Genomic DNA, 14,366 nt, shown 5'->3' on the forward strand with positions numbered 1-14,366 from the left:
CTATGATGCTTTGCAGCAGCACGCAAAGCATCATGGGATACACATCCTTGGAATCGGCTAAAACGAGTGCGTATTTTGAGCGTCCTAAGCACCCTCGGGAATTGGGACAAGCCTTCGCGCAGTGCGATGACGCAACTTCCTTTCACAATGCGCACTTCAAGGATGCAGACCCTGAGTTGAGACACAGCAAAGGTCTCTGTACACAAAGGTTAATAAGACAGCTAAAAAACAAAACAGTCCGCCAGAAGCCCACCTGGCTCTGAGGTGGACTCCAGGCTGAGCACCAGCTGACGAGTCTCCATGTTGAACAGTCCGATCTGGCCGTCGGTGAAGGACGTGACCAGGTGGGCCGGCTCGCTGCACACCAGGTCGACGGAGGAGGGAACTCCGAGCTCTTGCAAAAGGAGAAGCAACGGTCCCGTTAGCCAGCAGAGAACAAAGCGGGACGCGGGGAAGGGAAGAGGGCCGAGACGGGAGCTCTTGGTTACTTTTGTCTTCGTTGAGCACGGCGAGGGCGGGCGCGGTGGTGTTGGCGTCCCACAGCCTCACCGTGCCGTCAGCCGAGCAGGAGAGGAGGCGCTGGTGGGCGCTGCTGTACACCAGGCCCCACACCGAGTCCGTGTGTCCGCACAGCGCCCCTCGCAGCATCGACGGGTCTGCGAGAACCAGAGCAGGGACCAGGAGCGGGTCAGCGGGCGTCGACCTTTGACCTTCGACGTGACACATTTACGTAAGAGGAGGGACGGCGGCGCTACTTTACCGTAGGAGTCGTAGGGGTCGATGTTGGGGTTGGGGGTGTTCCAGCACTGGATGGTTCCATCCACACCCCCGCTGAAACACTGCTCCCCCGTGCTGCTCATCACCACGCTCAGCACTGCCCCCCTGTGGTTCAAATCGGGATTAACGTCCCAACTCTTCACTTTGGTACATATATATATATATATATATATATATATATATTTTTTTTTTTAAATCAGGCGGCACTTTATCTTTTTTACCTGTGGGCTCTGAATGTGTAGATGGGCTCCACGTCTAGAGATGCACTCCTGCAGACAAAGAATTATCATTATAATAATGCAAATCATTAGAGCAGGGGCACTAGGGGTCACCAGGGGTCACCAACAAGACCCAAGGACCCTGAGTCGCCCGCAGGCCTGTTGTAAAAATAGCACAACTTCAGGTAATCTGATCCAACCTGGTTAGGACATTGTTGATAATTACTGTGATCAGTGTCTTCACATGCGTGACTATTATTAATCAGAATACATAACTGAAGGCTAAAATGTGTTATTCCAGGAGAGTGTAGCCCTTCGTATGACTCACTACTCATGAAGTGGCTCTCAGGTTCTAAGAGGTTCATTGACCCCTGCACTAGAACAGCCCACACTAACTGAGGAGAAGAGCATTCTCCTGTACTTCTGTTGCTGATCATCCTGGTCATAATAGTCTGGACATCATTCAAAATGATGAACACATCAGAGGACTTCCAGACTGTGTGTGGGCTGCAGACATGTGAAGTGTGACATCACGAGAGGAGCACAACAGACTGCTGTCAGCTCCTCCGGGGGGGGTGGGGGTAGGGGGGCGACCGGGGACGGTTTCGAGTGCGTTTGATTCCGGCGAAACAAACTCAGAGCGTCCGTTAATGACGGAGCACAGGGAGGAATCGACAGAGACAAGACGTGGAAATCTTCCGCCGTGCGCGGGGGAATCTGTGAGTCAGTCCTACTTTTTGGCGGGCGCCGTCTTCTGCAGGTTCCACATCTTGAGCGTGTGGTCCTCCGAGGCGGTGACGAGGACGGGCTCGACGGGGTGGAACGCCAGAGCGCGGATGCCGTCGAAGTGGCTCCTCAGGGTGAACTTGGGGTTCCACGTCTTTCTCATGGCGTCCGTGTTGTTGCCGATCTGCGGGGAGACGCCTCGTCAGCGCGGCACGCATCAGGAAAACAAGCGGCAGGCGGCTCAAAGGAGCCGTTCGGAAACTGGGATGACGCTTGCAAATTGCAATTAGAACGCAGATGGAATCGCTTCCACGGAAACATCAAAGTCTCCTCCTGAACTGGTTTTCGCATGAAACTGATGACCAATGAAAGAGTGCCAGGGCTGCACTGACTGATGCTGCTTATTACAGCACAGTCGGGGGGTTCACGACTGACCCCCTTTTTTCTTTTTTTTTTCAATATTCTTTTTATTGCACAAAGTACATCGAGTTGGATACATGTTTCTCATGAGGCAATCATAATTTTTTTTTTTTCCTTATGTCATAAGGTACAGGAAATACAATTCAATTAAATTGGAAAATATTTATATATAATAATAGTAATAAAGAGAATGAATGAAAAAATAAATAAATACAAAAAAAAAAAAAAAGCAAAACAAAATTCACAACCGACCTTTAGCCGGTAAATATATTCTAGCGTGTTCAGAACCAAGTCAACAAAACATTGTTTTTCAGCCGCGAGTTCATTTCAAACTAGCGACCTGTGTTGAATGCAGAGGTCAAAGGTGACTGACGACGAGGTGGAGAAAAGCTCATTGCAGTACGGAGGGAGGGGGGGCGAGGACGAACGGCTAATAACCAAAACGCCAAATAATGGCATTTTAAACACTGTGGCAGATGCTGCAACTGCAACTGCAACTGAAATAGCAAGATTAAAAACAAGGCCCAGATGTCGGGTTACAGAAGAGGAGCACATCATGCTGTATCTATTGATTGGGTTCCCCCCCCCCACTCCGGCTTTCTCAGTCAATACGACCCACAGATGGTTTCCGGGCCCCTCTGGCCAGATACTGAGCAGCAGGGACTGGAAAACCACCTCATACACGTGGTGGTGGTCAGGGGGGGGGGGGGGGTTCCACCCTCCCTATCGCTACTCACGTCGTAAGCCAGGCTGTCAGCCTCGTTGGCCACGGTCAGTCCGGCGAGCTCCCCCAGTCCCAGCTCGCTCTCCATGGTCTCGTCTGCGCCCATGATGAAGGACTTCCCCGAGGTGGGCGGGAAAGTCAGCGCCTCGACTGGGAAGAGAAGATAAATAAATGCAATAAATACACGTTAAGAGGGCTGAGTGTCTTTGCATTTTGTCAGGTGAGATCCAGTGTTGAATACTGATGCGTTTCTTTTTTTTTTTTTTAGGGAGTTACATTTTGGAATGGGATCAGTGACGATTTGAAAATGTGTGGATCTTTGTTGAGTTTGAAAATTATATTGAAGGGCAAAATACTTGATTACAATGATTGAATTGTGAGTCAATTGTGAAGAATAATGTGGCTGTTGTTGTTGTGTTTCTCTTTTTTTCCCCCCTTTTTGATTTTGTATTACTAATATTCCAGGCAATCTAACGGACTGCATAGGATGAGGCAAGAATAAGCTGCGGCTTCAGCCTCCTGCTTTTGTTTTGTTTACAGAGTTGTTTTTTGTTGCGAGTGTCCATAATGTGCCAGATTGCTTTAACTTAACTTTAATACACTAGTCATTCATTCATTTGTTCAAGAAAAAAAGGATTGGAGATTCCAAAACAGTGGCAATGCCGGCGGTATCGAGGTCTGAAAAGCAAAATGCAGAGTTGCGCGTCTGCACGATCGCCTGATGTTCAACAGGCCGCCTCTACCTTCGTCAGCGCGGTTCCCGTCGTGCTCGTTGAAGCGGACGGCGCTGGGCCGCGACTGGGACTGGGGGGCGGCGGGGGGCTGCACGTGGGACAGGTCCTCGGCGTCCCTCAGGTTGGCCAGCAGGTCCTGCAGCGTCGACCGGTTGGGCCCTGCGTCGACGGGGGTCAGGTTAGAGGTGTTAGCGGGGGGGTGGGGTGGGAGGGGCGGCGGCGAAAGAGCGGAGGCGGAAAAAAAAAACGTTTAAGAGTTAAAGAAGGCGGCGAAGGCAAGCTGAAAAACGAGGAGGCGAAAGGAATATGAGAAGAGAGCGCCACTCAAAGGGAAGGACAGCAGTGTGCAGAGGAGGAGAAATGAAAGGAAGCCGGCTGCAAAGTGAGTGTTAGACCAACGGGGAGGGAGAGACAGAAATTTTAGCGACGACCTGCGAGCGTGGGCTGCCAGGAGGAAGACAAATAGAAACGGCGGCTGCTTCTCTTTTTAGCTCGCGCACAAATACAAAAAAAAAAAAAAAAACAAACCCCGAAGCCTGGACGGATGGTCCACACAAAGGCGCAAACGCGCGGCGCCATTTGACGAGGAGCCGCCGCACTTTTTGATTCATTCAGGGGAATAAAACAAACAAAGTTGGAGGGCTGTGGCGTCGAAACGTGAAGCCCAAATTTAAATTGAAAAGCCCTGCGGCGGCGAGTGGGGGAGGGATGGAGGGAGAGAGGAGGAGAGGAGTGGAGTGGAGTGGGCTGTTATCCTGAGGGCTCTGCTGTTCAGCCAAGTCACTTCAGCCAGCGCACCATAATAGAGAGAGGAGGAGGTGGGCGGGCGTGCGAGCGAGCGCGCGCGGCTATAATTACGTCGTGACGACTGGAATGGAATCAGACGAGTGCGGCAAGCAGCAAAATAAGAAGTGGGGGGAAAAAAATAAAAAGTCACGATGAAAACATTTGAGACGGGACAGAACGGACGACATGCGACAGGCTGCAGAACATTCAACAGGAAGACGGTGAGTGAGATGAAGAGGAGGGCGGCGCCCATGTCCGAGGCGTTAAAACAACAGAGGAGCTGAGGAAGAAGGTGAAGGGGAAAAATAAAGAGCAGAAGTGCTTTGGTTTTGATTTTTTTGTTTTTTTCTTGGTTGAATCTGAGGCTTTTGTTTTGAAGGAAAGTGGGGCTGAACGGCGAGAGAAAGAGGAAGAGGAGGAGGAGGAGGATGAGGAAGAGGCTGCAACACCTATCGGGGGACTTACTCTTCGCCCCCTTCTTGCCCTTGCGCTCCTTTTTGTACTGCTCCTTGAGTTTGGTTAACATGCCCGGGTCCACGTCCCAGGCCTCAGAGACGGGGCCTTGCTCGTCCTTCTCTACACAGGACAGCAACACCAACGCCTCGGGTCAGCGGCAGCAAATCACAAAATATCTCACCACAGCGGCCGCTTTGTGTGGGTTTTTTTTGTTGTCGTTTTTTTTTTTTTTTTTTCCCCGCTCGCGCGGCGTGAAAGAGACACGAGCTACAAACGAGTGAATGTCAATCATGTTACAGAGACACAGAGACATCTTGCCAGCTGCCACACGCATCACCAACTGTATGAAACCATAAGTCACTGGGCTTTTAAAGCATCTCTGTTTGGTATAATGGACACCGAGATGTTTCCTTAATGCGAGACTATTAAGCTCGCAGACTCGGCTACTGAAGTGACAAACAGCGATCGCTAGATTTCTGACTCGGACGTTCGTCACGTCCATCACTGCAGACAGAAACGTAGCCGTCCGCTATTTGTTTTATCTGTCGTCGCATTAGTAGCTGGTTTCACTTCCGCAACCTAAGAAAAAAACCCTCCTCCACACGGTGCGTCAGGACGTGACGTTAGGCGCAGGAAGCTCCCTCGGATTCTCCTCGGCAGCCATTCAGAGCCGCCGGGAGGCAAAAGTCTGCGTCTTGCCTGAGTGAAATTAGAGGCCCAGAGTGACTCACAGCAGCGCTCTAACGGCACGTTCATTAAATCTGATGAGGATTTTTAATTGAACGCGAGGAGGGGTGTAGGGGGTTTGGGGGTGCCGGAGTTCTGGCACTGCGGTTCGGTTCGATTGCGATCATCTGAAAATCTCTCACTATCAAATCCAAGAAGTAATCCAGTTGATTTCCGACAAAAACATTCAAATTGAAAAAAGGCCATTCTGCGTAGCTTTACTTCAAGATTACTGTTTTACTGTTTTGAATGTACCGATTTTATTTTATCTTTTAAATGCCCTGTAAAGTGACTGAGTTTTCTGAAAAGCTCTATACAAATAAAATTTATTATTATTGTTACTATAAAATCATGTTGATTTGTGACAAAAAGGGCCATTCTGTTTGGTTTTAACTTCAAGGGCCGCTGGGACTCAAGAGACAGGGGCAGGATGGAGGAGACACGCTGCTCACAGACTGGCTATGGAAACACACAGTGGGTGACAGACTATGGGTTAAACAGGGACACCGCACAACATCATGACCGTATGATTTATGACCACGGCAACGGTGAATTGGTGAATGACGGCTCATCTGCGAAAACGCTCACCTAGGAGTCGGGGAGGGGGAAAAAAAAAACACAGAGAGGAAAAACCGAAGCGGCGAAGATCCTGTGGAACCGTGAGCCGGACTTACCCCAGTCCGTGCCGTCCCCGTTGCCCCTGGACTCGGGCGACGTGTCCATCTCGTCGGGGCTGGACAGGAAGTCGAAGCCCTTCAGCGCCTCCTCCGTGTCGGGGTCCTCGCTGGTGTCCATGCTGGCGGGCGTCGTCGTCGAGGAGGAGGAGGAGGAGGAGGAGGGCTTTTTTCTCAGGATCTGCAGACGGAGAGAGACCAGCGGTTAGCGGCGGAAGAAGAAGAAGAAGACAAATGGAGAGCGCCCTCGTCTGGCAGCGCTCCCTCACCGTCCTGGATTCCACGTTGGTCCGGTCCCGCCCCTCGCCGCCATCCTCGTCCTCGTCCTCGTCGCTGAACTCCGCGGCGGCGTTCTCGATGAACTTGAAGGCCTCCAGCACGTCGCTGGTGTCGGACAGCTCCGCCTTCCTGCAAGGGGGAGGGGCGTTTCTGTTGACACCGGGCCAACTTTAGCACTAGCCGAGTGCCGGGGCGGTCCGGAGGTCCAGAAACCCGAAAGATGGGAATCACGTTTGGAATTTTAGAGGAGAGCATTTACCCTCTGTTGCCCTTTGTTGTCGCGTCTGTACCGTTGACCAGAGGCTCGGTGCCGGTTCTTTCACCCGTCTTCCCGCCTCCTTCGCTGGTGAGGCCCAGCAGCGCCCTGACCCGCTGGGACTTCACGTCCAGGATCGTGTCTGTGTAGCCCACCTCCTGGAGGTACCTGGATAAACACACACAAAAAAAAAAAGAAAACTCAATATTCAAACTGCATCTAGCTAACCACATTTAGATAGAATTTGTTATAAAAAAAAATATTTTTTATGAGAAACACCAGTCAACGGAAACACCTGCAAATCGTAATTGTACTTTGTCGAAATTTCAGAAATGTGGCTTTTATTTTTGAGCAAAAACTGTGATGGAAACACAGAAAAGGAAACAACTGCGTCAGCGTAAAGTGCTGAATCATCACACTCACTGAGGGACTGATGGGGGCGTCCTTTTTTGTTCTTGTTTGTTAATACCTGGGCACTTTTTTTAAAGTGTTCGGACACTTAATAGACACAGTTCAAATTACCAGGTGACTAAAATCAGAACATTTGAAAAAATAAATAAATAAATAAATAAAAAATAAAAAATAATAAAAAAAATCCATCCAGGGTGAGGATTTTCAAAATACTCTGCTTTACTGTTTGCATGCATACAGACAGGAGTTGCCTCTATTGCTTGACATCATCAACACATGTGCAGTGTGTATTTACACACCTAGATGTGTCAGATGGTTTTCCTGCTTTTTTTTTTTTAATTAACTATATTTCCTCTCAGTATTCAGGTTTCTACTTCCTCTTTAGTCATGTGATTGATCAAAGAAGTGGCCTGAGGTTGCATCACCACCTCCTTAGTTGCCGTGCGCCTGACATCACCTGACAGCCTGAGTTGACAGACACACACGGAGCCGATCATTTTAAACTAGCGTGCAGTGATTTCAGGGCAGGACACACACAAAAAATATTTGAACCTGAATACAGTGTTTTTTAAACACTGTGCCACCGCAAACTAGTGTACTGTGACATAGTGTCAGGTGCGATGTTGAAAATGATCCAATTTCACTTAATTGGTCTAAAAAAAATAAATAAATTCAAAATAAATTCAAAAAAGTTCTATTGTGGAGTGACTGCTTTAAAAAGAAATGTTCCCCCTCATTTCCTCTCAGGATATCAGCTTTGTGTGCATCTAAACAGGCCAGGGTTTCACACTGTGAGAGTATAAATCAATGAAGTGACTATATTGGCACTATTAGGCTAAAAAATGTCATTTTTTCAATGTAAAAAAAGTGGCGTGGATCTAAAATGCCTAAAGAACTCCTTTTACTGCTTAACTCATGTAGACAAAGCCTTACTCTCATTGAGATATAACAAGCAATGCATCTAAATACAATGTGAGATTCATGTCTCATAAATTTTCTTTAAAAACACAGGTGGCGAATGCGCAACTTCAAAATAAAATGCGACCAACGCGACTGTCTTCGGGACGACGGATGGAATAAATCTGCCAAACAGTGCCAGTTGATGAGAGACTGAACGTGGAGACGTCTCAGCCTCTCGGCGCAGTATTGATCTTCCCCTCGGCGCCGTGCCAGATGTTATTAATTGTGCTGATTAAGTGGGCGACGGGCCGCGGCAGATGATGTGTTTGCCTGCTCGGTGCCGGGGATTGTGGGTGTATTTTTAAACACAGACACGACACCCACAGAGCATCATTAGATAACAAACGTCAGCGTCGCTGGGCCAGATGGGTACGCCAAAGGCAGATGAAAGCCAGACATGCAAGGAATTGGGTTGGCCATGTGGGGGCGCTCTTGTCTGCATTTTTTGCTTTGTTATTGTGGCAAAAGTAGGAAGAGTGTCCTTTAAAAAGAAGATGCAGCGAGGGGCCGACACATCTCCTGCTTCTTTAGTCTTTGTTTTTTTTTCCCTTCGAGGGTCACACGCGGTGATGAATGTACGGAGGCGTGCTTGGCTTACTGTCTGAGGAGCTGCCGGCCCTGTTTCCAGGACAGCTGATTGTTGAGCGATCCCGAGGACTCGTTCTCATTGGCCTCATCTGGTCGGGTGGAGATGGGGAGGAGGGGAGGTGGGGGGGAGAAAGGACACAAATTAGAAGTCTGTGAAAACTGTGCGCCCGCCCCCGCCCCCGAATACGACCGGAGCATTCCTGCACCGGAGCGTCCTAGCAACTACAAGCATCCAGCGCTTGGCTGCTCGTAGGACGGACAGGGGAGAAAAAAAAGAGAGGAGAGAATCAGCTGGACAGAGCCAATTAAAAGCAGAGAGATTCAAATTACAAGGTGGTTTTTAATTCACTGCTCAAACAGAGGATTTTTTGGATTATTAAATATGTGCCATTTGAACAACTACACTAGCTTCAGGCATGTAGCATAGATGCTAGAAGGCCGTCGTCTTAATAAAACTGCCCGTAAAGGCCGCCGTGAGGGAAAGAAAAGAGATTTGAAACCTCCGACTTCAAACCGAAAAACTGAATCAAAGTGTTTTTTTCCCCCGCAAAAAAACGAAGCGTTTGTTATTTCCTGACGCTCTGGCAGCGGCCCCAATCCAGCCTCGTCCCGTGACATTCTAGAAAGAGCAATAATGCGCGGCTGCGCCCTCAGCATCCGGAGCGACGCGCGCGCTCCCTCGGCTCATCAGCAGCAGCAGCAGCAGGACGAAAACACACAGCCAGGCTCAGAGCTCACTGTGATATCAGGCGACGCTAGCGCGCCATTCCTGGAAAGCTGAGGACTCTGTAAGAGTGTATTGTTTATTAAAGTGTGTGTGTGTGTGTGTGTGTGTGTGTGTGTGTGTGTGTGTGTGTGTGTGTGTGTGTGTGTGTGTGTGTGTGTGTCAGACAGACGAGGACGGCCGCCTGGTGAAATTGGGTCATTTCTGAACTCGTAAGGGGCTGAGGGCAGGCGCAGGCAGGTGCGTGCCGCCACGCAGGCGACACCTCCCACTCCTCAGTCTCCCCCCCGCCCCCCCACCCCTTCACACCTCTCCCGCCCGACTCCCGTCACTCATCAACACTTCAAGGGCTCGGCCGCTTTGAACAGCCCTCATGAATAGAGATGAGGAGGGGAAAACTGTCGCAATCTAGCGTCGTGACGGCAGAGGATTTGAAAACAAGACGGCAATTAAACTGGAATAATGCGACGCGGTTTTGGGGGGGGGGGGGGGGGCGATTCGGCGAGACAATATATATGATCATCCCTATTACTTGTACTGGTTGTTAACAACAACAACAGGGTAAAGGTAGCTAGCTATCTACACATACGTGTGCAACACATGCACACACAGGAAGGGACATTGCTGCAGTAACCTCATCCATAGTGCAATTATTCTAACTTTACATACACCACATAAGCCACATTCAGCTTTTTATATTTATTCATATTATCATTTCATTCTCTTTTTTATATATATGTTAAGTTAAGTGGTTACTGTTTATTTCTTTTATCTGTGTTTTGCTCTTTTGTCTTTTCTATCTGTGCTGCTGGAAATGTTAATTTCCCTGAGGGAGTTATCCCAAAGGGATTAATACTGTTTAGTCTGAGTCTATAGTCTATAGTCTAATGCTCGTTTCAGTCAACTTCAAACAATAAGCCATGTGATAAATATGTATTTTTTTAAATGTTGAGAACAGTCTCCAATTACAACGACAGCACGTCCTTTCAGATTGCTTTCTGGCAGGTTGTATTCAACTAATAGTTTGCATTGGTTTTAAAAGCTTGTCTTAATACAGTAGGCCATCATTTTATTTGTTTTTTTCTCATTGTTTTTAAAAATGATACAAATATGACAAAATTAGAAACACTTGAAAAACCATCAGGTTTTTGAGTAACTGAAATTCAGTGTAAGTATCACCATAGACACGACTAAACTACTCCTTCATGACAGAAACATTGACATTAAAAAAATAAAGATTTATTTAAAAGGAAGGTGTAGCAGTGAAATCCCTTCTCCCCTTTACTTAAATCTGTTATGAACCACTTGAAAGCAATCAGATCGGATGTGTTGTCTGTCTCCTTTGACTCGCTCAATATTTGTTTTGCACACGAGTTAACGAATGAGCTTCTTTCACCATTCAAGGAGCGGCAGCGAGCTGGGAGCCTTACGACACCGACAAGATCCAACACGAGCGGCGGTGCACGCAACACTCAAGGTATGTAAACGCCACAATCACAGTGATTCACTCCGAGGTGAGGACGGCAGGAGGCGGCGCGCACTCACCCGAGTCATAGCTTGGAGGCTTCACGTCGCCTTGGTTTAACTCCGTCCCGTATTTTAACTTGTGGTACTTGGCTCTGCGGGAGGGAGGGAGAGAGGGAGGGAGGAGGTGAAAGAAGAGAACAGGTGGGATTAAATGTGAGAAACAAACTGAAGAAATATCTTTTTTAAAAAAAACAACCCACATACCTACAGTATATTACAATAAGATCATCAGGGATGTTAACAATCGATTATCGATTAAGAATTTAATCGACTAAATTAAATTAGTCGCAATTCATTGAACATTTTTTAGACAGGGTTTTTTTTGTCAAATGACGTGGTGTACGCCTGTATATCTAGAACAAGTTACTTTTAAACAACTTTTAAAAAAAAATTGTAATTTGACCCATTAAAAGTCAACTTAAAGTCAGATGATAATGTTTAGGGCATTTTTTACTGTTCATTAATGTAAAACATGGGTCACATTGGACCCTCAACATTATTTAAGGGTTAAATAATGTGTTCCTTACACATTTTCATTGTGAAATTTAGGTAGTCATGAAAAATCGGCCATTATTAATGAATCGTTCAACTAACGACTAACGACTAATGAATTAATCGACAATTTGCATCCCTAATCGTCATAAATCTTGATGACAGAATCATTGCCGCGAGTTGCAGGGATTCACAAGGGGGAAATCTGTTTGGTCAAACGAACATTATTTTATGAAAAAAATATATCATTTAGAGAAAGAAGGTACAATTGCAATAATTATTTATCTAGTAATGGATTAAACCACAAGAAATATGTGGGAAAAATGAAGAAAAGCAGAATAAAGAATAGAAAAGCAGACACTGGGCAATGAATCATCAAAGTAAAGGTGCATTACAAGGGTCCATCGTGACAAGAATAATTCAAAAACGCCATCGCTCCAAGTTGACAAGTTGCAAAAAATAAAAAATAAAAACAAACGGCATGGTGTGTGTTGTTGTACTGTGGGACTGTTGAAAACAAGGTTTAAATGGATTTGGAGTTGTTGGGTGGTGCCACCTGCCATAGCAAAAATGCTGCTGCTACACAAAGAACACACCGTCCTGTACATGCGGACCTCCCATGGCGACACACACACACACACACACACACACACACACACACACACACACACACACACACACACACACACACACACACACACACACACACACACACACACACTGGAGGAGTCACTAATATGTTGGTAGCTGTATCTCACCCCTCACTATCTCCCCCTGTGTGACTCAGAGGAAGCCCCCCCCCCCCAAGCCACCCCCATCCACATCTAATTCATTTTAAATAGGGTGCATCCTACATTGGCAGTGCTATTTCTGATGCTGCCTACCCTCGGAGACGTGACCTGTTGCTTAGCAACCGGCCGAAAGTGGTGGTAATCCCGCGTTAAGAGAGTCGTCCCCGAGTCCACAGTGATGCCGTGTGCGCGAGAAAAGCACGTACACACGTACACACGCACACGCACACGCACACGCACACACACACACACACACACACACACACACACACACACACACACACACACACACACACACACACACACACACACACACACAGCGCTGGGCTCCAATTACAACTCCCGAGCCTGAAATATTCAGATGTGTCTTCAGCAAGAGCTGTTGGAGAAAACCTCAAACCCCTCCCCCCTCCCCCCCAACCCTCCCTCCGGCTCAACCCAATACACCTGCAGTCCGCGGCCGATTCCACTGCTCATCGCGCTTCTCGCTCCTCTATTATCTCAAACCCTCCGGCGGGGCGGGGGGAAGACCTTCAGTCATCTCAGAAATGTTTGACTTTGCATTCGCGGGATTCCGAAGGAGACCAACCCAGACGGTTGCTGTGCAGCGCAAGCTGTGTCTCGTACGGAGAGCAGAGGCCTGCAAACAACTCGGCGCTTGCTCCGTAATAGCTGCTGAGTAAGAACCCCATTTCCCCAGCTGGTCCCGGCTAATGCTGCAACATTAAATGTTAATTCTGGTGCGTTTGATTGTAAGGCGGCGGGATGAGTGATCTGTCAGACGAGGCGGCTAACCGGAATTAAAAAAACGTTTCAATTCAGAGGTTAAACTGACGGGGAGGGAACCTGAAATTTTAATTTTGAAACGGAACGGACGCACCCGCCGTTAGCTCAGCGGTGGATCACGCGTCATCCTTCTGTGTGAGGTATACATTTTGAGCAGCATGATCAACGAACAAAGCTGCGTGGTTGCAGCGCAATTACGCAATGCGCGCGCGCGCGCACAAAAAGCTGGGCTGAGATTTAAATAAATTTGCGCGTGTGGCTGGTTTTGTGCTGAACCTTATCTGCCCTGGCAGATGACGCCTATGAAAGCATCCCATGCATCTCGGGGAGGTTTGACGTCACTGGATCAATTCTCAAGTGGCTTGCTGGCGTCAGGGTTTAAATGATTGGACGCGTGAGTCACAAACATCCCGTTGTTGTTTTATTTATTTGTTTGTTTGTTTTTTAACAAAGATGGGACTATGTGTCGGGGATGGAGGAAAATGGAAAATATATTTGGGACACTCCAGCTGATCAGACAGCACTAAAATATTTCAAAATAGTTTGAAAGTTTAAAAGTAGGCCTACATTCAGCAATCACATCAAAAAATTCAATAACGACATAATAACTCTCTTCTTCCTATTTTCTGTAGTATCACTTAACTGTTAGTTTCTATCATTTTAAGGTATCTTAAGGCATTGAATGCCTTGGAATAGGGATGTTAACAATCAATCGGTTATCGATTAATTGTTGATTAAGAGTTTAATCGATTAAATAAAATTAGTCGAAATTAATTGAATTTTTTTACACAGTTTCTTTTGTTAAATGGCGTGGTGTACACCTGTATATCTAGAACAAGTTACTTAAAAAAATAAAAGTTTAAATGTGACCCATTTGAAGTCGACTTCAGGGTGTTTTTGCTGTTCTCTGACTTAAAAATGGGTTACATTGGACCCTCAATATTATTTAAGGGTTAAATCATGTGATGTCATGTCACATTTTTCATTGTGAAATTTAGGTTCTCAGGAAAAATCACCGCTTATCAATTAATCGTTAATCGATCGATAAGATCAATCAACTAACGAATAATGAATTGATCGATCATTTGCATCCCTACTTTGGAAAAAGGTCCTTTTTTAAAAAAAAACTTTGACTCAGGCTGTAGTTGGGCAAAACCTGCACTGCGGGAGAAGTCAGGAGTGACGTTGGCTTTGGGACCGGAGTGTCACGTAACTGACAACACACGACCCCGGCGTGCGACCTGCAGTTGGCCGTGTGGTTCCCTGCCCCTGCGTCAGCGCAGACGTGCCGGAAGGCGCGGTTAGCACACG

The 14,366-nt window shown here is 47.3% G+C and overlaps 1 protein-coding gene across 2 annotated transcripts in view; it reads right to left on the reverse strand.

Annotated features, from left to right (window-relative positions):
- Positions 1-14,366, reverse strand: part of LOC142883767 (striatin-like) — a 32,898-nt gene that overhangs the window by 4,142 nt on the left and 14,390 nt on the right. Inside the window, exons 3-15 of one of the 2 annotated variants that reach the window (XM_076018946.1) lie at positions 11,005-11,078; positions 8,746-8,824; positions 6,780-6,944; positions 6,511-6,649; positions 6,242-6,422; positions 4,851-4,961; positions 3,609-3,758; positions 2,879-3,015; positions 1,730-1,905; positions 999-1,046; positions 761-882; positions 489-656; positions 254-394 (exon numbers count right to left, since the gene is read on the reverse strand). In XM_076018946.1, the coding sequence (XP_075875061.1) occupies positions 254-394; positions 489-656; positions 761-882; positions 999-1,046; positions 1,730-1,905; positions 2,879-3,015; positions 3,609-3,758; positions 4,851-4,961; positions 6,242-6,422; positions 6,511-6,649; positions 6,780-6,944; positions 8,746-8,824; positions 11,005-11,078 (1,691 nt within the window). The remainder of the gene's footprint in view (positions 1-253; positions 395-488; positions 657-760; positions 883-998; positions 1,047-1,729; positions 1,906-2,878; positions 3,016-3,608; positions 3,759-4,850; positions 4,962-6,241; positions 6,423-6,510; positions 6,650-6,779; positions 6,945-8,745; positions 8,825-11,004; positions 11,079-14,366) is intronic. The other variant, XM_076018947.1, reaches the window with a different exon arrangement.

This window comes from Nelusetta ayraudi, unplaced genomic scaffold (genome assembly GCF_046127955.1).
Source record: "Nelusetta ayraudi isolate G7.1 ecotype Tasmania unplaced genomic scaffold, CSIRO-AGI_Nayr_v1 ptg000008l, whole genome shotgun sequence".
Taxonomy (NCBI): domain Eukaryota; kingdom Metazoa; phylum Chordata; class Actinopteri; order Tetraodontiformes; family Monacanthidae; genus Nelusetta; species Nelusetta ayraudi.